Below are 23997 nucleotides of genomic sequence, written 5' to 3'. Positions count from 1 at the left end.
AAAACCCCAAACAAAATAGGTAGGCAAGGTGGCTCTGGCTAGGCAGGTACAGGAGCCTCCTGCCAAATCTTTATGTCTGAGTTTATCCCTAGACCCCATATGGTAGGAGAGAACCAACTTCTGTAGGTTGTTCTTTGGTCTCCACCTATGCCATGGCTGTGTGCTTCCTTTCCTCCCCCCAAATTAAAACAATAAAAAAAAAAAAAAAACCAGGCATGGGCAGAGTAGTTCACATCTGTAATTCCAGCATTCAGGAGACAGAAACAGGAGAATCATCTGGAGTTTGAAGAGCTTAGACAAATAGGAAGAGCCTATCTCAAAAAATGAAAATGTGCAGATTGGCTTAGCAGTTAACAGTGCTTAAGCCTGGGCTGGAGAGATGGCTCAGTGGTTAAAAGCATTGACTGCTGTTCCAGAGGTCCTGAGTTCAATCTCAGCAACCATATGATGGCTCACAACCATCTGTAACGGGATCTTCTGGTGTGTCTGAAGACAGAGACAGTGTGCTCATATATACAAAATAAGTAAATCTTTAAAACAAACAAACAAACAAAAAAAAGAGTGCTTAATACTTTTGCAGAGGAACCAAGTTCAGTTCCCAGCACCCACACGGTGCACAAGTGGTACACAGAAATACATGCAGGTAAAACACACACACACACACACACACACACACACACACACACCGGGCGGTGGTGGCGCACACCTTTAATCCCAGCACTTGGGAGGCAGAGGCAGGCAGATTTCTGAGTTCGAGGCCAGCCTGGTCTACAGAGTGAGTTCCAGGACAGCCAGGGCTACAGAGAAACCCTGTCTCGAAAAACCAAAACACACACACACACTCACACACACACACAAATATAAAACTTTTAATTTTGTGAGATAGGGTCTTACTATGTAGCTCTGGCTGCCCTGAAACTCACTATGTAGACCAGGCTGGCCTTTAACACATAGTCAGCCTCCCTAGTGCTGGGATTAAAGGTGTTCAGCACCACTGCTCAGGGATGGCTGGCATATGTTTCAATTTAAAAGAAATAACAAAATTGGGCTGAGGATGGTAGCTAAGTGACAGAACCTGGTCACAAGCCTATTTTGTCTACAACACACACACACACACACACACACACACACACACACACACACCAGCAAAGTATTGTCGGCAATTCCTGCTAACTGAAACAACCCTAACATCCATGAGATGGGTTGGGCAAATTGTGGCCATTTGTCAGATGGGATATCTCATAGCAGTTTAAGATGGTCAATTTGGTGGGCACAGCTGCTCAGACCTGTAATCCTACCCTTGTACTGAAGAGGCTGAAGCGGGAAAATCAGGAGTTTGGGGTCAACTGAGATATTGTTTTAGTCAGTATTTTATTGTTGAGACAAAACTCCATGACCAAAAAGCAACTTGGGAGGAAAAGGTTTATTTGGTCTATGTTTTCATATTGCAATCCATTACTGGAGGAAGTCAGCATAGGACCTCAATCAGGCTAGCAACCTGGAGTCAGGAGCTAACGTGGAGGTCATGAAGGCGTCATACTTACTGGCCTGCTTTCTTATAGAACCCAGGACCATCAGTCCAGAGATGGCACCACTCACAATGGCCTGGGTCCTCCCCCATCAATCACTAACTGAGAAAACGCCTTACAGCTAGATCTCATGGAGGGATTTTCACAACTGAGACTCCTTCCTCTCTGATGACTCTAACTTGTGTTAACAACAAACCGAGCCAATACAGATATTTTTTAAAAAAGTAATAATTCAAGTGCCAGCACATTGCTCAACAGGTAAAAGAGGTTGTGTACCTGATGACCGAGGTCATCATAATCGGCCAAGTGCCTTTACTCTCTCAGCCATGTCACCTTTTTTTTTCTCCTTTGAGACAGGGTCTATGTATCCCTGGCCATCCATCCATCCATCCATCCATCCATCATGCTGTTTTTGACCCAATCCTCCTGCCTCAGTCTCCCAAGTGCTGAAATTAGAGGCACCTGTTACGGCACCCAGCTTTATATAGTTGATTTTTTTAAAATATATTTCTAAGACTTTATTTATGTATATGAGTACACTGTTGCTGTCTTCAGACACACCAGAAGAGGGAATTGGATCCCATTACAGATGGTTATGAGCCACCATGCTGTTGCTGGGGATTAAACTCAGGACCTCTGGAAGAGTAGTCAGTGCTCTTAACCATTGAGCCATCTCTCCAGACCCTATATAGTTGATTTTTAAAGTTTTTATATTTTTGTGAATTGGTTTCTATAATTAAGGTTTCATTTGCAAGAAGAGGCCATGAAACCAGTTTAGGTTTCCAGGAGTTCCTGTACAATGTCTGATTTTTACTTAGTAAAATCTGGAACTAGTAGCTCGGGATGGAAAAAGTCTAACCCAAAAAAACGAGCCCAGAGATTTAGGGCTACATGCCTACTCTCTAAGACCAGGAAGAAGAAACACGCTTCTGCCACCGTCTGCAGAACCTGAGGGTGTGTGGACCCTTTAAGGCACCCGGAAATGAGATTTCAAGACCGGAAGTGTCCTACTTATTTTCTCTTCACGTGGTCTGGACCGGAAGTGACGCGTGAGGCCCGGGAGCTGCGGACGCGAAGGCGGACGGAGCCGAGTCGCAGACACCGCGGGGTCTCCGGGACAGGTGACCGGGGGAGGGGGCCGGGAGCGTGCCCGGAGAGGGCGGGGCCTGTTCGCCCACGTGAGGGGAGCGTGAACGCGCGCGGACTGGGAGACGAGCCGCCGGCGGGGGCGGGGTCAGGGTACTCTGCGGGGGGCGGGGACGCGACGCCCACATGTGTCGCTCGAGGGGTGCTGAGGCTGGGCCGCGAGCATGTGGGCAGGGCCAGACGAGCGGGTGCGGGCGGGCCCGGAGCCTGGACGGCTTACAGAGCGGGGCGGGGCTTTGCAAAGCTGTGTTCGGGCTGAGGGCGGGGCCAGACTTTTTCCTGGAGGACTAGGGGGCCGGCTCGGGACGTTGGGCGGAGACGCTGGGGGCGGGACCAAATAGTGTGGGGTGGGGATAAGAGGCGGGGTCTGGGCGTTGGCCGTATGAACCTGGGGGCAGGACTAAAGTGTTGGGGCGTGGAAGGGGTGGTGTTTGGGCGGTAGGCGGACGAGCTGAGGGCGTGGTCAGAACGGCGCAGGGCGGGATAAAAGATGGTGGGCGGGGTGAACTGGTGGAGGGGCGTGGTCATGAGGGCCGGGGGCGGAGCTAAAGGGGTGGGCTGCTGGGGGCGGGGCCAAAGTTTGGAGGGAAGTGGGGAAAGGGGTAGGGTTTGGGCTTTGAGTGAAGAGGTGATGACTGAACTGCGGCGTTGTGCTGGGTTTGGTCAAGATGCTGGGGTTATAGCCAGAATGTTGTCCTTGGTGTTTTGGGCACTGATAGCTGCTCTAGGGCATGGTTACAGTATTTAGTGGATGGTTACAGTATTTAGTGGATTTAGAGTTTAGGGTTTGAGACCCCCTAGGTGAGGCAGGAAAGTTTCTTGGTTCTGGTAGTACATCCTGATCATTGCCCAGAAGCTAGGGGAGGGTCCAGGGGCTGGCTGAGACTGCATGGAGGTGGAGCTAAGATAGCAGGGATTTCGCGGGTGGGGCTAGGGTGCTGCCGCTGGAGAGTGGCAAGTGGCTGGGGTGGAGGTGGGGCTAGGGTGCTAGTGGAGAATGGCGAATAGCGGGGATGCCGCTAGAAAGTTTTTACTGAGCTGAGAGCGCAACAGAACACGGGCAGGGAAGTAGGTAGGGAACTCAGAGGCAAGGTCAGAAGGTTTCCAGGCGTGTTGGGGCGGAGCCATAGGGCAGACCGGTTAAATTGGAGGTGGCACCAGGGTGTGTGATTTTTTTTGTGGGCGGGGCCAGAAGTCTGGCGAGAAAGGAGGGGCCTGAAGTTTCACCCTAGTTAGGGGCGGGACCACGAAGGTTTTGGAGGTCAGGGGTGCGGTTGCGGGTGGCAGTTTTCTCTTGTAAGCCTCTATAGAAGTCCTGTCTTCTGCCTTGAGTATCGCTATGAAGGTCAAGTCCGGTCCAGGAAGGCCCCTGCAATGGACCCTGGGCCTGCTTGCTGAATCTTTTCCGCCTTGGTAGGATGAGTGCCTTTTTAGGTTGCTGGGGGCTGGGCTACATCAATCTTAGGGGAGCCACGGACTAAAGTTGTCTCAGAGTTGGAACTATTTTTCTTTATGTTTTATTTATTTTGTACATGTATGAGTGATCACATGGAGGTCAGAGGACAACTGGTGGGAGTCAGTTCTCTTCTACTTTGTAGGTCCTGGGGATTGAACTCAGGTTTTCAGGCTTGGCAGCAAGCACCTTTACTCCAGGAGCCGTCCCTCTTGGCCCCCCTAGAAGTTACTTTTGCGGGTTGGAAGGAAAGGTTGGAGCTGACCTTCTGAGATTCAGATCCTGGCTAACATTGTCATAGGAAATGGAGCCTGGACTGACATCTTTGGAGGAATTAGTATTAGTTACAGGGGTGGGGTCAGAATTTTCCCAAGGTGGGTCTGACTAATTGCATGGGTGGATCTAAAACTAAAGGGTAGGGTTTGTGTTTCTTTAGGAGAGAGGAGAGGCTAGTACTTGAGAATTTCCTTGGTGAAGTGCAAGTACATTTTTCTGTGAGTGTGTTTTTGGAACCTGCAGTGAAGGAGGGGAGACAGCATTTCAGAATACTGTTGATTTTAACATCCTGTTCTCTGCCCTCAGGAGCCCCCAGTGCTACATGTATTTTCTGTAAGGGAGGTCACAGCCAATGATGGTGAGCTGGAGAGGGGTGGGCAAGGTGGGCTGGAGAGACTAAGCCCTCAGATCCTGGGTAAAATGCCTTTGTGGTAGGGAGACTTTTTCTGTCCAACTTTCAACTGCTTCCCTGTCACAGGCTACCACACTAGATTTGAAGTCAAAGGAGGAGAAGGATGCCGAGTTGGACAAGAGGATCGAGGCTCTTCGCCGGAAGAATGAGGCCCTCATCCGGCGCTACCAGGTGCCCTAGCCCTGCCCTGGAGACCCCATCCCCTCTCCTCCCCGCAGTGAGTTTTCCTCACTTCTCCCTTCAAGCTTTCTCATGTTTCCCCTTCACTCACAGGATGCAAGCCAAAGGCCGTGGTCTGGCCTCCCTCCCTCCATCCTATCATTCATTCATTCATTCATGGATTTACACTCTGCTCACTGATGCCTCCAGAGTCCCTGCTCCATGCTGAGTGGTCCTGGGTACACAGTTCCCAGACCTGTTCTTAGGGATCACTGTCCAATTTGGGACATAGTTGCCCTTCATGATGACCCAGAGTAGACAAGGCTGGGATGGGGGGATTAACAGTCTGTGGGAGTCCAGGGCTCTCTCTCTAGCCTGAAGACATTAGGGAGGGCTTTCTGGTAAAGGGGTTTCTGAGAACTGAAGGGTGTCTTGATGTTAGGAAAGGAATTGGAAAGGAAATGAGTTACCTTTCACACAGGGGAAGTTTGGTCAAATTTTGGATGCAAGAGAGGGCTTAGAAAATTAGCTGGTGGAGAATTGATCTGTGGAGGTCATCAGGGGCCAGCCAAGTATGGAGAGTGCCTAAGGGCACTAGGGAGCCATGGAGGCTTTGAGTGGGAGTGAGGCCTGGGGAGAACACTCGGTATAGGGAGACAGACTCAGTTTTTCTATGTAGTAGTGGATGGTAAGGTGTCATCTTAGAGTCCAGATAGAAACCTTGGGCAGGGGTCAGTGACCAAGGGGGTTGGGGCTAGAATGGGAAGAGGAGGGAGGGCCCAAGAGGCCATAGTGGTGCTATCTCTATGAAGGGACTTGGGAGAAGGGTGGCCCTCATTGACTCATTTTTCATGCATTCATTCATCAAAACAAAAGAAAAAACTAAAAGCTGGGTTTGATTGTATGCCAGGCAGCACTGGAGGCTGGGAGGAGGGGTGCATCCCAGAACAGTCTCAACAGGTATCCCCACGCTTTACCAAGCAGGGGATGAGAACAGAGAAATGCAGGTTGGTGGTGAGACATTTGAAACCTGAGTAGTTACAGAGGCAGTTCTGAGCCCTGGGGAATAGCAAGAAGGCCTGCAAATGAGCAGGAGAGGGTTCCCACTGTGGGTTCCCTGGCGATGGGAAAGCATTAGGCTCTTACTGATGGGCTTACTCACAGTGGGGGCTTTGGAGCAGCAGAGTAGTGTGCAGGGGTTTGATGGGAGACACTGTGACCCGTGTCTGAGGCTCTGGAGAGAAGCCTGAGAAGAGATGCAGGGAAAATGTAGAGGACTGTGGGAGTCCAGCTGCTGGACAGGACCCCAACACTCCATTCCCCTGGGTGTTTGCTTCTAGGAGATTGAGGAGGATCGGAAAAAAGCTGAACTGGAAGGTGTGGCAGTGACAGCCCCCCGGAAGAGCCGTTCAATGGAGAAGGAGAATATGGCAGTGGAGGTGGAGAGCCCAGCATATCTGACTGCAGAAAGGGGAGGAGGCTGAGGGCCGAGGCCTGGGACCAAGACCTGCCACCTGCCTCTTAGCCTAGGATGCTCCAGTCTATCTAGCCTTTGACTGATTGCTTTTTCCTCTCCCTTTCAGGAGAAGAGCCTGGGTTCCTCTCGGAGGACTCCTGGGACTCCTCGGCCCCCGGGGGCCAGCAGAGGGGGCCGGACCCATCCCCAGCAGGGAGGCCGGGCAGGCGTAGGCCGGGCATCCCGAGGCTGGGAGGATGGTGCTGGGGAGCAGCTTCGAGGGGGTACTGGGGGCCGGGGCCGCAGGGGCCGGGGCCGGGGCTCCCCTCATCTCTTAGGGGCAGGAGACAACTCAACCTCTGATCGCAAGTCCAAGGTAGGCACCAAGCAGGCCATGAAGCTTGGGCCAAGGTTTTCTGTTCCCTGTTTTTTACTCATTTGTTCATTCATTCATTCTTCATTCATTCATTAATTTTTCTGGTCTTGGGATAGAAATTGGGGCCTTGTGCATGTTACGTGTTTTACCATTGAGCTACATCCTTAGTCCTGAGCTTTTATTTTGAGACAGGATATCATCTCACTAGGTTGCCCAGGCTGGCCTTGAATTTGACATCTTTTTGCTCAGCCTCTTCAGTGGCTGGGAAAACAGGCCTGCCCTGCTGTGTCTAGCTAGTTCATTTCTCTCCCTTTACCTTTCCTCTATGCTCTCTCCTCCCTGATCCTCTGTCTTTGGGTCCCTTGTCCCTCCAGCTAGCTTTCAGAGGGGTTCTCTTTTTCTTTTTTTGACCAGCACGCTGTGTGTGTCTTAGGTTCTGATTCTGACTTTCTGCTCTTGCCTGTTTCCTGTGTAGAGTCTGCTTTGTGGTCACTCTGTGTCTGTCTGTGTGGCTCTGTGTTCAGATTCATGTCGGGAGTAGTGGCCTTACCGTGGCGGCTCCTCCCCAGAAGCCAGTGGCCTGGGCGATGGCTCATGGCTTGTGTGGACTTGTGTCTAAGCTGGTTCTATGAGTCTCTGCCCTGGTGACGTTGCTTTCTTTCTGAGTGTAAAGATTCTTGCTCTTAAAGGAAACACCAGTTAGGGTTTGCTGAGCTGCTGCTGCATGGGTTGCAAGTCTGGGAGATAACTTGGTCACTAAAGTACTTGAGGCGTGGGTCCCTAGAACCCATAGAAGAGATGAGTATGGTAGTGCAGGCTTGTGATCTGTACTCTAGTGGTTGCAGTGGAGACAGGTGGACCGTGGGCACTGTGGTCAGCCATGCCAAACTATGTGGTGAGCTCCAGACTAGGAGAGGCTCTCTTTAAACAATGGTGGGTAGGCATGGTGTTGTGGTGCACACCTTTCATTCCAGGAGAGGAAGGCAAGCACATTCTGCTAGTGAGTTCCAGGCTTGTTGGAGCTACATAGTGAGACTCTGTCTCCAAAGAAGAAAATGAGACTAGTGCTCAAAGTTGTCCTTCTGGCCTCCACATGTATACATATGAACATGCATGTGCATGCATGGACACGATGCAGTGGCCTCAGTAGAATCGGGCTTTGTTTCTCTCACGTTAAGTACTGTGGATCAGGAGGCCAAGGCCTGCAGATTGATATTCACAAGGTGACACTGGGGCACTGACAACACATTTTCTTACATTTTTATTGGGAAGATTTTTATTGGCCACATTGACCAGCAGTGGAGGCTGGGAAACGAGAGGCCTGTCCAGCTGGCTATTGTTTGTAGTAAAGTGTGTTAGTGTTGCAGATGGGAAGGGTAAGGATTGAGTGCTCGCCTGTTGCTTGCCAAGTCACTAGCTACCTCATGCATTTCTGTGCTGGCTGAGGTGTTTCAGGGTCCCCAACATCCACACAAGTTTTAAGTTAGGTACCCTTTGTCACCTGTCTGTCCTTGGGGAATTTGGGCTGCCTTATCTTTTCTGTCTAGCTAGTTGTGTGGTTCTTTCTGACAGCCATGTGCCATCTTGTTCCCACAGGAGTGGGAGGAGCGGCGCAGGCAGAATATTGAGAAGATGAATGAGGAGATGGAGAAGATCGCCGAATACGAGCGCAACCAGCGGGTCTGCACCGGGCAGCTTGGGGGTGGGCTGAGTGGAAGGCACCCGGTGCCTGCCAGCCTGTCCACATGCCAGCTCTTCTGCTGTAGGAAGGGGTGCTGGAGCCCAATCCAGTACGCAACTTCCTGGATGATCCCCGACGTCGGGGTGGGCCCCTTGAGGAGTCTGAGAGGGATCGCCGGGAAGGCAGCCGCCGGCATGGACGAAACTGGGGAGGCTCGGATTTTGAGCGGGTGCGCTCTGGCTTGGAACAGGAGCGGCAGGTGCGTGCTGCATCTCTCTGTGGCGGGCTTCCCAAGAGCTGTGCTTGGCTGGCTGTGATGGGCGGATGCGGGGTTGCTTTTTGTGAGGATTAGCATTAGCTTGATTTGGGGGATTTTGGTAGGGTCTTGGGCTGGTTAGGAGCTCACTGTGTAGTCTAGGCATTTGGATGGCCATGCTTGGTCAGTGTTTCCTATTTCCTTCCATCTAGCCCTGGTGACCCGGGCCTCCAGGCAGCCTAGTCTACATGAGTTGTAGCTTTAAGCCCAGCACAGACATCTGCCTGTCTGTACCCTGAGTGCTGGGCTTAAAGCTGTGCACCACTATGCCCTGCTGCCAGGGTTTTCTTTGTTAGGGATTTATGCTGGACTTTTTTTTTCTCGTGTTGGCATATAACCCAGGGTCTTACACATGCCATACAAACTATGTATCAGGAGGTACATCCCCAGTCCTTTTTATCTTTATTAGGACTGCCCAGGTAGTCTTGGAACTCTTGATCCTTGTAAGTGCTGGGATTACTGGCCAGGGAAAATAGTTCCAAGACAAAGTTATAGTGTATCCCAGTGGAAACTGAATGGGTAAAAGTCTAATTATAGGCTGGGTATACGAAACGTCACCACCCCAGATACTGAGGGTCAGGGATGTTTCTTAAGAAAAATGAGGAGAGGGCTGGAAAGACTCTTCAGTGCTTAAGAGTGCTGAATTATGCTGGGCAGTGTGGCGCACGCCTTTAATCCCAGCACTTGGGAGGCAGAGGCAGGCAGATTTCTGAGTTCGAGGCCAGCCTGAACTGAGTCAGTTCCAGGACAGCCAGGGCTACACAGAGAAACCCTGTCTCAAAAAAAAAGTGCTTTTCTGAGTACTCATGTTTAGTTTTCAGAACCCACTGGGCAAGTCAGGACTGCCTGTAATGCCAACTCCAAAGCACCTGACACCATGTTCTGGCCCTTGTGGGTACCTATACACATGTGGCTTATATTCACACAGAGACATACACATGGTATATATAGGAAAATAATAAAATCTTTAAAAAAGGCAAGATAGGGAGAAAGGCCAAGTAAGAGTGCTTGGTAGGTAAGCAGTAGAAGCTGGGTTTGAACCCCCATCACTCATGTGAAAGGTTGAGTATGTCTCCATGCATGCCTAGGGATGGAGACAGGAAGATTGTTGGGACTTGCTGTCTGCTAACCTAAGTCCGAGTCCCTGCTTCAAGGGTGACAGAGCAGGACAAACCTCTGGCCTTCACACATACACTACCAAATGGAAATGCTTAATTCTAGAAAGATGAGATCTGGCACTTGGAAGGTGGAAGCCAGCCAGTCTGGTGTGGGCATTTTCCCAAACAACTGTAGCTTGTGTCAAGTTGACATAAAACTAGCCAGCACAAGGGGTTTAAGGCCATCCTTACCTCTATGGTGAGTCTGAGGCAGCCACCCTGGGCTACACGAGACCCTGTTTGAAACCAAAAATTTAAGAGATAGATCCATTCTGAGGAGGCCACTTCAGCCACACACGTGCTGCTTGTCGTGTCTGAACAGTGGTTCTGTCCTATCCTGTGTGCCCTGCATATGGGGGGAGGGGCATGGGGCAGAGTTGGAGACTGATTGATCGGCTGTGGTACTGGCAGGGCCGCAGGGCTGGCCTGGGCAGTGGGGGCGACATGACAATGTCCATGACCGGCCGGGAGCGGTCAGAGTACCTGCGCTGGAAGCAGGAGAGAGAGAAGATCGACCAAGAGCGTCTGCAGCGACACCGCAAGCCCACCGGGCAGTGGCGGCGGGAGTGGGATGCCGAGAAGACGGATGGCATGTGAGTCAGTCTCTCCTGCTGGGCCCCGGCTCCAGCAGCTGCTGTCTCTGGTGATGCTTGCTACAGCTGACCATGTCTCAGTGGCGTGTGGAAGCCTGCCTTTCTCTTTCTCTTTTTGCTACTGGGGACTGAAGCGATGGCCTCTGGTATGCTGAAAGTGCTGCAGTGCTAAGCTAGGCCCCCAGCTCCTCACTGGGGGACGCTAGACAAGTGCTCCGACCACTGAGCATCTCTACAGCCCCCATCCCCACCTTTAAAACTTTATGTGTGTGAGTGTTTAGTCTGCATGTGTGTTTGTGTACTATTGCATGCCTGGTGCCCATGGAGTCTGTAAGACAGTGTCAGATCCCCTGAAACTAGAGTTAGAGGGTTGTGAGTTACCATGTAGGCACTGGGAGATAAACCTGGGTCCTCTGTCCTCTGGAAGTGCAGCCAGAGCTACATGAGCCCCGTCTTCTGTCCTTTCACCTTTTTACTTTTCGAGGCAGTATGTTAACTAGGCTGGCTTTGATCTTTCAACCTTACTGCCTCAGCTGCTTTTTATTACGTTTCATGTAATTTGTTTGGTTTTTTTGAGACAGGGTTTCTCTGTGTAGCCCTGGCTGTCCTGTAACTCAGAGAGATCTGCCTGCCTGGGATTAAAGGCATGCACTACCGTGCTCGGCTTGTATGTTATTTTTATTTATTGAGAGAGCAAGAAAGCACAGAAGACAGCTCATAGGGAGAAGTTCTATGGTGTGGATCTGGGGATTAATGGCAGTCACCTTTGCCTGTTGAGCTGTCTTGCTGGCCCAACTACTTAAGTGCTGTGATTATAGGCTGTGCAGCTCAAGTGGGCACAGAATTCAGCATCTTCCAGCATTGGCCTCACAGATGCCCAGCTTGTATAAGGCAAGTTTTGTCATGTGCTTACATGCCTGCTGGGTTGTATTGACCCACGTTAGCACAAGACTCTAGGTCTCCCAGGCTCTGTATCTCCCTGTATGATGAGTGCCACAGATGCTCAACAAGGTGCAACCAGCACAGGGTAAGGGATGAGAAAAACTTAGAGCTGCTGACCCCGAGTGCCAGTCTTCCCTGGGCTCACTCAGCCTGCTTCCCTGGAGGTTAGTGGCAGAGTGATGCTCTTCATTACTTACAAGGCCTCAAGGCAGCCTGAACCCTCAATTCTCCTGCCTCTACCTCTGAAATGCTAGGATCCCATGCCTGGCCTGCAGTTACATCCCCCTGTTTTGAACATGCACTGAATGTGTTCATTCTGGGATGCAGGCTGAGGGCAGCAACCCTAGGAGACCTGCCTGTCTTGGTGTGTTAGACACACACGGTGCGGAGGTCCATGGGGAAGTGTCCATCTGTCCAGTCTCTACAGTTTTCACATTCTGTATCTTTGCCTGATTTTGTCAATAGGAAGCTTGGTTTGCCCCTCATCCATCATTCTACCCTCACCCTGTCTAACCCTTGGCCCCTTTGAAGCTTTTTTGGTTTGTTCTGGCCCTGCCTCTGACTCTGCCCTGCTTTCTCCTGCCTTCCCTAGTTCCCTCAGCTATTGCTGGCTCTGCTCTCTTTTGCTAGGTTCAAGGATGGCCCAGCTCCTCCTCATGACCTGTCCCACCGCTATGGTGAGTGGTGTCTCGGAAAGGTTAGGCAGTGGGGTTGAATGTGGCATGTGCTGTGTCCCTCTCCCCTAAATCCTTGGATCTGGGCTTCTGTTGTAGATGACCAAGCTTGGGCAAGACCTCCTAAGCCTCCCACTTTTGGAGAGTTCCTTTCTCAGCACAAAGCTGAAGTCAACAGCCGCAGGAGGAGAAAGAACAGCCGACCTCAGGCCAAGGTGGCCCCTCGTGCCTATAGGTGGGGTGCCCCTCCCTTGGGACATTCCCCTCCTCAGTGTGCTTGGGTGTGTGGAGTCCTCTCTGGCTTCAGTTCAAGTGTACACTGCCCTGTCTACTGTCCCCTCTGCCCTCAGTGCAGCGTGCCAGATGTTCTCTGAGGAGAAGTCTATCCCATCCCTCACCTAGGCCTTACCTCTTTGCTCTGTCCACTCTAGTGACCATGATAATCGCTGGGAGACAAAAGAGGAAGCTGTGTCCTCAGCCCCCGAGTCCTCTCAGTCCATGTCCCTGGAGGAGACACCCACACAGGTAAGGCAGAGTGGGTATAAGACAGGGTGTGTGTATGGGGGGGTCTGTGGGGGTGACAGGTTCCAAGCATTTCCTTGATCTGCCTGTGTTCCCAGCAGCCTCCTGAGACCCCAACCCCAGCCCACCGGCCTCCTGAGGAGGATGGTGAGGAAGATGTGGGGGAAGAGGAGGAGGATGAAGAATGGGAGGACGTGAGTGAAGACGTTACTGAGGAGGAAGATGAGGAAGAAGAAGAAGAAGAGTTTGAAGAGGAGGAAGAGGGTCCCAAGGACCAGGAAGCAGCCCCTGTTCCTGATCACCAGCCTGAGGCAGAGCCTGCTGGGAAGCCCACCTGTGAGCAGGTGGACCCCGTGCCTGCCGGGCCCCAGGAGTTGCTGTCCCCAGTCCCCGTTGAACCTCCCAGCCCCTTCTCACCCTCTGAGGACCACCAGCCTGTGTCTGACTGGGGTGAGGAGATGGAACTGAATTCTCCCGGCACTGCCCACTCGCCTGGTGCCCACTCTTCGGGTGAGGCCTGGCCTTTTGGGAATGCTTGAAATTGGCTGCCTGTGTGTGTGTTTGTGTGTATGTGTGTGCACAAGGTTGTGGCTGTGCCCACACCTCCATCGACCCCCGTGGGAAGGGCAGTTGGTGCCTACTTCATGCCCTTATCCCAATTCCCAGAGCCTGCTCTTGCTGGTTCAGAGCCTCTCTCCAATAAAAAAGTTCACTTCCTTAAATGACACCCACCCCACTGTGTCCTTGAACCCCCCCTTGCTCTCCTCATATGGGGAGATGTTTGGAAAAGGAGGGGCTTGACTGAGCCTCCCCTTCTCCAGGAGGTGACCAGCCTGCCCTTGCCTCCTTGGAGAGCGGGCCCAGCTTGGCAGGAACCCTGAAGTCTGAAGAAGAGGGGCCTGAGGCATCTCCAGGTGGGATGCATGAGGCTGGTGGAGGTGGGTGGCCTGCTTGTCTTCCTTGGGGAAGGAAGGGCTTGGGGATTGAAAACAAGTGGGCCCTGTGAGGGCTTAGAACAAGGCAAGAGCTGAGTCAGGTGCTGTGCTGGGTTGGGCCTAGAGTCAGGCTGTTGTGGTGCAAAGGGTGGGCTCTAAGGCTCCAGCTAATAGAAATTGTGAATAACGCTGGGCTCAGGGAAGGAGCTAAAAGTGGGATTCCAAATCTGAATGTTCTCAGGGATAAGAGGCTGAAGCAGTAGGATTTGGAGTTTAAAACCCAATTCTGGTTAGAGGTCCCGTGGTTAGTTAAAGGTAGGAACGACTGAATGAATGGAGCCGGCTGTTAAGACTGATCTGAGGGCAGGGTTAGTGTTTTGGGTCGGACCAGAATGGGATTTTGGACCCCACAGAGTAGAAGCAAGAGACGTTGGTCACCTTAACGAGGTCGGCCAGGGTCCTGCTTGTGTTCATCTTTCAGTTCCCCTGCAGTAGAATAAGATGTGGGACAGAACCCAGGAAAGGCTGACAAAGGAACGGTGGGAGTGGATGCCAAGGGCATCTTCGGAAAGGGGCAGGGCCAAACAGGACAGTTCGGGGGTCCTGGGGGGAGTGGGTGAGCTCATTAGACTAGCACTTCCCAGTAATCGACTTCCCATTACAGAGGTAAATTGGAGGGGTTCATGGGTCTCCTGAGGGTTGAGTAAGTTGGAGGCCAAGTTGTAGGTGGGTTTCATTAGGGTTTGGGATAGGGTGGGTCGGGCAGGCTGGTCCTCCCATTTACCGCTTTTTGTCTCCTCAGAGGTAGGCCCCGAGGGCCAGGAGACGGCGGAGATCACAGACTTCCAGAGGGTGCGTTTCTGCAAGGTGGTGGCGGCTGCTCCGCCGCCGGGGGCTGCCCGCTGACAGTGCCAGCAGACCGGGGTGCCTCGATCTGCACTAACCTTCAGCTCCTCTGCTTCTGCTACACTCTGTCCAGGACAGGGTTAAATTTAGGAGGGAGGAAGCAGATTAGCAGATTAGCCCGAGGGGAGTCTTCTAAATTCGCTGAGGACCCAGTGGGACCAGTTGTATGATACTCGTCTGGCCAAGCCCTCGGAGTCAGTCTCTGTGAGGCCTGGGTGTGCAGGAACCTGCAGCTAGGGCTTGAATTAAACGCGTGCTACCGCCAACTTTTCGAATTGTGCTGCTAGCTGGGCTGCTGGGCTGCTGGGCTTGGCGGGCTTTGATGTGGCAGAAAAGGCGGGACAAGAATGCTCTTCGTCATCCTCACACCTATCCCCTCCCACCCCGCAGGCCGTCCCGCAATCCTGAAGACGCTGCTGGGAGGGGTGGCAGCGCAGGTTTGCCTGGCTCCCAGGCTGGCTGCTCTCCTCCTTGCAGTCCACCCTGGATCCCTCGCCTCTAGGGAACAGAAGTTTACGCTGGTGTGGAGTTACTGGGGAAGGGGCCAGCAGGAGTGTTGAGTAGAACTGGGTCTCAGCAGTCGAGGGACGTGAACCTGGGAGGGGCGGGGCTGGGGCTTGGTGGGCGGGGCTAGCGTTCCGAAGCTCTGTAGGCCTCCCGCTTCAACAGCCTAGGAGCCTTACCTCCGGCGGGCTGAAGGTTGCTAGTGTACGGAGCTGCAGTCGGTGGAAGAAGGAAGGGGGTTCTATGAGCGCGGAGAGGGCTAGGGTAGGGAGCAGGAGTTGGAGGTTGGAAACCGGACCCAGCTAGGGCGGGAGAAGAGCGGGTGGGCGCGGCTTCGAGGGGGTGGGGCCAGGAAATCTTTCCTTGATAGTGGTGGGTCAGAGGCGGTAGGGGCGTGTCTAGGATGTAGGGATTTGGCTTAGCTGGGTGGGGGGCGGTCTAACAGGGCGTGGTCCTGGAAGGGGCGTGGCTTGCTTGATATGGGCGGGGTCAGTGCAGGCTGAGTGGGCAGCGCGATGCGGGGTTCGAGCTGCGTGGGCAGTGGTGGCGAGAGCCCAGGTGGTACCGGGCTGAGCGAGGGGCCCCGCGGCCGATGGCTGCGGCTCGCCCCTGTTTGCGCGTACTTCCTGTGTGTGTCCTTGGCGGCTGTGCTCCTTGCCGTGTACTACGGGCTCATCTGGGTCCCCACGCGGCCGCCTGCGGGCCCCGCCGACCCCCTGCCCAGCGCTGCGGTCGCTCCGTGTGCTCGAGCAGCACCACCCGCCCCACCTCCGGCCTCGTCCTGCTTACTTGGGGCCTCCGGCGGGCCACGACCGATGCCAGGACTGCTGCGGAGCCGCCGCCACGGCCGCCGCCCAGCTCCAGAAGCGACGCCGGAGACCGCTCACCGAGCGCCTGGATAGTCTGGCCCGCCCCCACCGTGGCCCGCGCCTGTCTGACTGCACCACCGGGCCTCGCCTGCGCGGCGCCGCCTCTCTCCTGGCCGCGGTCCTGATCCTACCCGACCTTATCCCACCACGCTCCTTCCCGGGATTCAGAGCTCATCGGCAATAAACTCTAGCCTCAGCTGGCTTATCTGGACTGGTCTCTTCTAACGCCGTGGCCGCGGGGCCTTAAAGGCATTTCTCTTTCATTGCTCGCATGTAATTTTTGGGTTGGAATGGGAAAAAGCAGCTTGCCAGTTTTCAGGGCCATTGAAGGTCAGATACTGTAAAGGCCTTAGCAGTTTTCGGGGTGTCATGGGCTCTTGTATAGCGTCAGAGACAATGGTGTGTGCTGGAAACTGCAGTTGGTATAGTTTACAATGGCAGGGGTAGAGGATGTCACCCGTGTGCTAGCTTGTCCTGGCTTGGGTGGTGATGGGACACATTTGCTGCTTTGGAAGTGTGGAACATATAGCTGAACCAGAAACAAAAAAACCAAACCAAACCAAACCAAAACTGGTCTGCACTGCTGTTGGTGCCAAGCTGAGAAGCTGGTGTCACTTCTGATAAAGAAGTCATGTGGTTTAGTCCATTTTCTCTTACCCATGATTGTGGCTTGGCCGTAGGCAGGCCTGGAATACCCTACTGCCCTGTTGCAAAAAGAGGTTTTCTTTATGGCCTTCTTCCTTTTGGGCTGGACAGCATCAGGAACCTGAGGCCTCTTGTCAGATGGGAGTGTATTACCTGCCCTGCTGGTCCCCTTCTGTCCTACCAGCATCCCCCACGGGATGATGTACAGCAATGTACTTAAACTTCTCTGGTCTTGTAAAATGAAGACAACACATTGTTGCTCAGAGAATTAAACTAGTGTTCCAAACCTGAGAACAGCGTTGGTTTGTGCCGTCTCTACTTTGTCCTCCAGCCTTTCAGAGAGTTATAGCCTGTATTCCCTGGGGATAGCCTGTCAGCCCAAAGACTGTACACCCTCAAGTAGTGAGTTGGGGGAGGAGTCCTCTTGTCCGTCCCTTTAGACCTCTCTGCTTTCCAATTCTCTTTCTTCCAGACCCTCGGCCCCCCCGCCTTTCTTCATCTCCCTCCACTATCTTCTCTTTGCTTTTCTCCTCTGTTTTTATAATGTCTCCATATTGTCACTATGCTCCCGTGTCTACTGACTCACACTGTTTCTGTAGTGTTCTTCCACTGAGCCACCCTCTCCCCCTTTGTGGCAAGGTCTTTGTGTTCTCAGCAGACCCCCTTCCTCTGTCTCCGGAGGACTGAGATTGCAGATGTGTACTGCAAAGTTCACCTTGTAGGCTTTGAACTCTGATTAGCTCTGACCACTTTAACCATTTTGGGGGTGGGGGGGGTGGGGAATAATTTTACTTCTCACATGATGACAAATCAACTCATACCAAGCTATTTGTATTTTTTATTTATCCCTTCCAGTGTGAGTGTTCACACATTTTGCTGCAAAAAGACATTACCATGTCCAGCAGGGGAAGTGGACAGTGCCTGCCTCAGGCCCCTGGGAGTGTGCATAACAGGTACAGAATGGCTTTTCTAAAATTGGATCAGCCTTGAGTTCTGAAATACATCTGTCCCTGAAGAGCTCAGCAAGGGACTATGGACCTGCAGTTTGGCACACTGTCAAACCCGACTTATCTTAATTACTAGTTCAACATTTACTTAATGGTTTGGTTAAAAAAAAAAACCTAATTTTTCATCACCTTTTAAAAAAGGTCTCTTATGACCCAAGCTGGTCTTGAACTTGATGTAGCAGAGGCTGACGCTTTCATTATGTTGATTTTTTTCCTGGGGGACAGGAGCAAATGCCTCCTCACCCACACAGGGCACTGCCAAGTGAATTTGTTTGGGGCAGGGGCATTAATTGTAGGAGAGTGTGGGTGACTCAAAGGCAGCTATACCATCACAAAGCTGGATCTGCCAGATGACCAACAGTTCACAAAGCCGAGGCACTGGTGTTTTGTTTTGTTTTTTTTTTTTGTTTTTTTTTTTTGTTTTTTGTTTTTGTTTTTGTTTTTGTTTTTCGAGACAGGGTTTCTCTATAGCCTTGGCTGACCTGGAACTCACTCTGTAGACCAGGCTGGCCTCGAACTCAGAAATCCACCTGCCTCTGCCTCCCAAGTGATGGAATTAAAGGCGTGCACCACCACTGCCCGGCCCGAGGCACTGGTGTAACCTGAGTGATCTAGAAGCCACCGGACAGCCAGGCAGATCAGAGGCTGTAGATGACGCTTCCACTCTAGTCACACGTGGCGAAGTCATTCACATATTCCAGAGCATCTCATGCCTTGGAGATCACACCATGGGCCTCAGTAAGACCATTAAAACCCTGTACCATGCCACAGTTCCTGTGGAATCAGCCTTCCGCTGTTTGTTCTAGTCATGTGTGCACATGTAGGGGTCAGAGGATAACTTCTGGAGTTGTTTTTCTCCTTCCACTATGGTACCTGGGCATTGAACTCTGGACTTCTGGGTTGTGCTATAGACATCTTTCCTCACTGAGCCATATGGGCAGTCCTGGATCTGTATAAATGACATGACGACGTGACTACCCCATGGTATGGCTGAAGGGAAGGCTTTTATTGTAGATGAGGGAGAGAGAGAGAAAGAGAGAGAGAGAGAGAGAGAGAGAGAGAGAGAGAGAGAGAGAACGAGAACACAGTCAGAAGCAACTGGATATGGCCATGGTGGGGTAGGGGGAGCCAGAGAGGGCAAGAGAAAGAACTGAGACAGGGAGAGTAAAGAGGAGGCCCACAGCTGGAACAGCAGGGTTATGAGAAGAATGAGCAGCTGGAGGAAGGAAACCCTGAGCTGGAGGAGTTCTGACTCGGGAGGAGGTGAAGAGAGCTGAGAAGAGCGGGGATGCTGACACGGACTCTGAAATGTGTAACTGGCACTTGTGATACTGAGCGAGCCTGAGGGCCAGCATGGGCTTTGGTATATGCTAATAGGCATCACAGGCAGCCATTTGTCCCTTCTGCAGGTGGCAAGGTGATAAGGTGTAAGGCCTCCTTTTGGTAGAGGTCTCTAACCATCAGAATTTGGGGAGTTTCATTTGGACTGGCAGGATCATTCTGCTGGCCCAGTGAACTGAGCATCAGATACTACTCTCCTCATGCTGAGTTCTCTCAGTAATGCCTGTCCTTCCTCTGTCCCTGACACCCATGGAGGACATGTGTCCCTAATGCCCCAGAGAAGCCAGCCTACTGGGGACTGCTTTCCCTCAGATAGTCTCAGCTTATGCAGCTTTCATCTTGAGGAGAGACAGGCAGCTCTGCTGCTCAGTTTTTCTTCCTCCACAGCAGCCAGGCTGATGCCATATGCCCCCACGTCTCACAGGCTCAGAAGCCAGGCTGTGACAGCTCCTTCTGCCGATCTGAGAGCTCCTTGCTTGTCACTGTCTCCTTGTGCTGCCCATGGTGTATTGAATCCTAGATTCTCTCTCTCTATTAAACATTGCACCCAAGGGCTGGCTTCTGCACTTTTCCTTCTCTCCCTCCTCCTCTCCCTCCTCCTCTCCCTCCTCCTCTCCCTCCTCTTCTCCCTCTTCTTCTCCCTCCTCCTCTCCTTCCTCCTCTCCCTCCTCCTCTCCCTCCTCTCCCTCCTCCTCTTCTTGTCTTAAGATTTATTTATACAAGTACACTGTAGCTGTGTTCAGAAAAAGCACTGGATGGTTGTGACCCACAGTGTGGTTGTTGAGAATTGAACCCGGGTCCTCTGGAAGAGCAATCAGTGCTCTTAACCGCTGAGCCATCTCTCCAGCCCTCCTGTCCTCTTCTTCCTCAATCTTGATTCTTGCTTTGGGTTGCAAGTTCCAGTGGCTTTTGTGCATTCATCTATCTGACACACTTTTCCTTTTGGCGCTCCAGCCATGAAAATGGCAACCCAGCCCTTCTGTCTCATCCCCACACCATCAGTTTTACCCTGAGGTGTCAGAGGCTAGCCCGTCCACCAAGTCAGAAGCTAACATAGAAGATGCTGGTTGCATGTAGCTACACAATGGCCGCAGTGGCTTGGGGACAGTTTTGCCCTGTGAATGCTACTCTTGGCAACTACAGTGTGTTCCGTCTTCCTTCAGCCATGTTCAGTGACTCAGCCTGTGGACTTTACTCATCCAGCCAAGACGCTGCTCTGTACCATACAGGAAAAACAGCCACCATGGGATTCCTCGTGGATCCATAGGCTGTCATCCATCTGGGATCAGCAAGGAGACACCCGCCCCTGCTGTAAGGAATGGAAGCTGCCTCTAGGTGGAGACATGCCTTTTCCTCATCCTGTAAGGGGCAGGACAGGTCAGACAGTGAGACTGTCTCTAAAGGAAAGGCAGACAGTAGCAATAAAAGCCAGGGCTGCTGAAATTCCGAGCTTGCTTACCTGGCAGACACAAAGCCCCGGTGTGCTCCTCTCAGTCCTCAACTTGGTGAGTTCTAGGGTCACCTTGAGCCTCTGGGCATGTATGTGGAAGGGCATCTAGGTTACCCAAGGTGGGAAGACCTTCCCCTCTGGGTGGCACCATCCCATGGATTGGGGGCCCATAGCTGAATACAAAGGAGAAAGCAAGCTGGCCACCATCATTCATCCCTCAACTTCCCGAGTGGGGGAGTACAATGGACTCAGCTGCCTCAAACTGATGGATGGTACCCTAATCAACCCTTCTTCCTTCCCTCCCTCCCTCCTTGTCCCCTCCCTCCCTCCCTCCCTCCCTTAAGTTGCTTTTCTCATAGCAACAGCCAGACATGGTGGCACACATCTGAAATCCCAGTGCTCAGAAGGTAGAGGCAGAATCAAGAAGCTCAAGGCTATCAAGGCTATCCTTGGCTACATCAATGGGTTTGAGGGCTAGACTGTGAGATCCTGTCTCAAAACAAAACTCAGAACAAATTACATTCGCTCAATTTCTGCATCATTGAAGTTGTTTACAATAGGAGTTCATTAACCACTTGAATAATTTATAGAAGGGGAAAATGGCATCCTAATTGCTAGACACTCTGTCTCATCTTAATTTCAATAAATAAATATGAAAATGGATTGCAGGAGAATCAAACTCCTGCTGAGAGGATGCTATTTAAAGTTAGCCGACTTCCTGGGAAAGGTTGTGACTGTGTTGCTTAAATCTGCACTGGGGTTGCCCAGGGTCCGAATGGTTGTCTCCTCCAAAATGCCATCCAGAAGCTGACCACGGCAGCACATGCCTGCAGTCCTACTTGCAGATGCACCAGAATCGCTGAGTTCCAGGCCAGCTTGGGTTCTATAGTGAGACTCCATCCAGCCTCACCTCAGTTTGCTATGTATCTTATGACTGACACTGTGGGAAGAATCAACTTGAGGAAGAAAAAGCTTATTTGAGTTCTGATTACAGTTCCATCACTGAGGGAAGCCAGTCAGGTCAGGTAGTGGAAAACTGCCCATAACTCCAGGGGATCTGACACCCTCTGCTGGCTCCTGTGGGCACATGCACCCACTTGGCATACACACACAAGGAGAGGCAGACATTCATATACATAATTGAAATATAAAATATGTCTTTCTTTTTAAAGTCAGTTACCTGAGTGGTAGAAAGGAGAGGACTGACCCCTCCAGTTTCCTCACCCACACGATGTGGCATGTGTGTAGTTACACACACACACACACACACACATACACATACTACATCACTAAACAAATAATATTTTAATAGCTATAACAACCCACCATGCTGGGTCATACATGTCACACAGGCACCCAGGAGGCTGAGACAGGATGTTCATGAGTTTAAGCTGTATAGTAACTTCCAGGACAGCTTGAACCACATAGCAAGACCCTGTCTCAAAAAAAAAAAATTTTTTTTTCAGTTTGTTTGTTTGAGACAGGGTCTTACTATGTACCTTTGGAACTCAATGCATAGACCAGGCTAGCCTCAAACTCACAGAGATCTGCCTGTCTCTGCCTCCTGAGTGCTGGAATTAAAGGCATATGCCACCAAGCCCAAAAGCCAAAAGAGAGAGATTATAATGGTAAAGTTTACATTGTATACATTTTACCACAACTTTAAGAATAAACAGTATTCGGGCTGGAGAAATGGCTCAGCAGTTAAGAGCACTGACTGCTCTTCCAGAGGTCCTGAGTTCAATTCCCAGCAACCACATGGTAGCTCACAACAGTCTGTAATGGGATCTGATGCCCTCTTCTGGTGTGTCTGAAGGCAGCTACAGTGTACTCATATAAAAATAAGTAAATATTTTAAAAAAGAATAAACAGTATTCAAAAGCTTTGTGAGAGAGACTCTGAAAAGACTATGTATGTATGTACGTACATATGTATGTATGTATGTATGTATGTATGTATGTATGTATTTTGTGAGGGTAGGGAGTAGCTCAGTTTGTAACATTCATGCCTAGTAAGCACAAGGCCCGAATTTGAGTCATAGAATAAAGTTCATTAAGAAAAAATAAAAATTAGGGTGTGGTGGCACATGCTTTAATCCCAGCACCAGGGAGGCAGAGGCAGGAGGATGTCTGTGGCTAAATCAGTGAGCCCCTACTTCATGAAGGAGCCTCCTCCCTCAACAACAACAACAACAACAACAACAACAACAACAGCAAGAGATGAGAGGCTCCAGAGGAATGACACCCTAGATTGTTTTGTCCTCTGACTTTCATAAATGTGAACGGATATGAGTGTGCACCTGCACACATATGTGAATGTGCACACATACACACAGAATTTCTTCCAGAGATGAAGACCATGGCCCCTTTCTATATAGTGAAATATTACTCTACATCAGAGCCTGGTTCAAATGGTCTAAGTAGAGGCGGCACAGTGGCTTAGCAGGTAAGGGCGTGGTGGTGTTGGAAAGAGGACCCAGGCCCTCAGGCCTTCCTCTGAGCCCAGCTACTGTGGTGCGGTACACACTTCCACCTCCCCCACAGTAGGTGCAAAAACATAATTTGAGAAAATCAGTTATAAACCTTCCCATGTGCTGTATGGAAGCCTGCATGAATATTAATAACCCAACCAGCTTGTTCTGTTCTTTGCTGATAGGAATGTATCTTGGAATTATCCCCAAAGCAAAAGGTTCTGGAAACCAGCGCCGTGTTCCGTGAGCATGCCCTTCGGAGAGAAGTCATTACTGCAGCTGTCCATCCGTCGGGGTCATGAGTTGCTTTGGTGTTCTCGCTAAAGGCCCCACTGTGTGCTCACCATTCTCCATTGCCTTAGCAACAGAATCCCCTGCTGAGAATGAGAAAACTGATGGATGCTGTGAATTAACAACTGGGCCAGCCAGGTGAGGCAGTCTATACCGTCAATCCCAACAGGCTCTGAATTCAAGGCCAACATAGTCCACATAGCAAGTTCCAGACAAGCCACTACCTGAGGAGGCTTGGTCTTCAAAACCAAAACAAAATCCCCAAACCAAAAGCCAAAAGAAAACGAAATAAAACCCCCAAACCAACAACCAAATTACATTTATTTTTCAGTTTCTAAAGCAAAAAAAGCAAAAATCAAAACAAAACAACAAAAAATAAATAAAAAACACAAACAAAAAACTTCACAAAACAACAATCAAGTTACATCATTTACTCTTCAGTTTCTACAGCAAGAGAGCAAAGAAAAAAAGGAAGGAAGAAAGGAAGGAAGAAAAATTCCCAGGACAATCAATTATTAAACACCAAGTTTGGTGTTGGCTTTTTTTTTTCTTTTTTCTTTCTTTCTTTCTTTTTTTTTTTTTTTTTGAGACAGGGTTTCTCTGTATAGCCCTGGCTGTCCTGGAACTCACTCTGTAGACCAGGCTGACCTCGAACTCAGAAATCCACCTGCCTCTGCCTCCCAAGTGCTGGGATTAAAGGCGTGTGCCACCACTGCCTGGCAAGTTTGGTGTTTTAAAAAGACAAAAGCAGGCTGGAGAGATGGCTCAGCAGTTAAGTGCACTGGCTGCTTTTCCAAAGTATTTAGGTTCGATTCCCAGCACCCACACAGTGGTATACAACTGTGTATAACTCCAGTTTCACGGGACCTGTTGCTCTCTTCTGGCAC

General features: G+C 51.1%; 2 protein-coding genes across 11 annotated transcripts; both read left to right on the top strand.

Annotated features, from left to right (window-relative positions):
* The first annotated feature begins 2498 nt into the window (after nucleotides 1-2498).
* On the top strand, nucleotides 2499-15125 carry Ccdc9 (coiled-coil domain containing 9). 10 transcript variants are annotated; one of them, XM_076927342.1, is made up of 15 exons: nucleotides 2499-2650; nucleotides 4711-4762; nucleotides 4883-5033; nucleotides 6316-6414; nucleotides 6559-6807; nucleotides 8404-8487; nucleotides 8574-8747; nucleotides 10373-10554; nucleotides 12127-12173; nucleotides 12270-12405; nucleotides 12602-12695; nucleotides 12791-13202; nucleotides 13514-13606; nucleotides 14430-14479; nucleotides 14924-15125. In XM_076927342.1, exons 3-15 carry the CDS (start codon nucleotides 4920-4922, stop codon nucleotides 14939-14941), a joined length of 1752 nt encoding a protein of 583 aa, XP_076783457.1. In that variant the 5' UTR covers nucleotides 2499-2650; nucleotides 4711-4762; nucleotides 4883-4919; the 3' UTR covers nucleotides 14942-15125. The 10 variants fall into 10 exon arrangements, with proteins under 10 accessions (XP_076783457.1, XP_076783452.1, XP_076783455.1 ...); XM_076927337.1 differs by having other exon boundaries at nucleotides 13514-13630; XM_076927340.1 differs by having other exon boundaries at nucleotides 12794-13202; nucleotides 13514-13630; nucleotides 14924-15124.
* Nucleotides 15126-15403: 278 nt separating this feature from the next.
* Inafm1 (InaF motif containing 1) lies at nucleotides 15404-16845 on the top strand. The gene has a single exon (XM_076927347.1). It carries the CDS (start codon nucleotides 15553-15555, stop codon nucleotides 15937-15939), a length of 387 nt encoding a protein of 128 aa, XP_076783462.1. The 5' UTR covers nucleotides 15404-15552; the 3' UTR covers nucleotides 15940-16845.
* Nucleotides 16846-23997: the final 7152 nt, after the last annotated feature.

This window comes from Arvicanthis niloticus, chromosome 29 (assembly GCF_011762505.2).
Source record: "Arvicanthis niloticus isolate mArvNil1 chromosome 29, mArvNil1.pat.X, whole genome shotgun sequence".
Taxonomy (NCBI): Eukaryota; Metazoa; Chordata; class Mammalia; order Rodentia; family Muridae; genus Arvicanthis; species Arvicanthis niloticus.
Note: the sequence above shows the minus strand (reverse complement) of the source record. Positions and strands in the feature narration are given on the sequence as shown.

What these genes read in the sequence shown, in the direction of transcription:
- Inafm1 (XM_076927347.1), top strand. Translation starts at nt 15,553, where the DNA reads ATGCGGGGTTCGAGCTGCGTGGGCAGTGGTGGCGAGAGCCCAGGTGGT.
- Ccdc9 (XM_076927337.1), top strand. Translation starts at nt 4,920, where the DNA reads ATGCCGAGTTGGACAAGAGGATCGAGGCTCTTCGCCGGAAGAATGAGG. An exon ending in TGACCTGTCCCACCGCTATG is followed by an intron (nt 12,174 to 12,269) that starts GTGAGTGGTGTC and finishes CTTCTGTTGTAG; the next exon opens with ATGACCAAGCTTGGGCAAGA. An exon ending in TGGAGGAGACACCCACACAG is followed by an intron (nt 12,696 to 12,790) that starts GTAAGGCAGAGT and finishes CTGTGTTCCCAG; the next exon opens with CAGCCTCCTGAGACCCCAAC.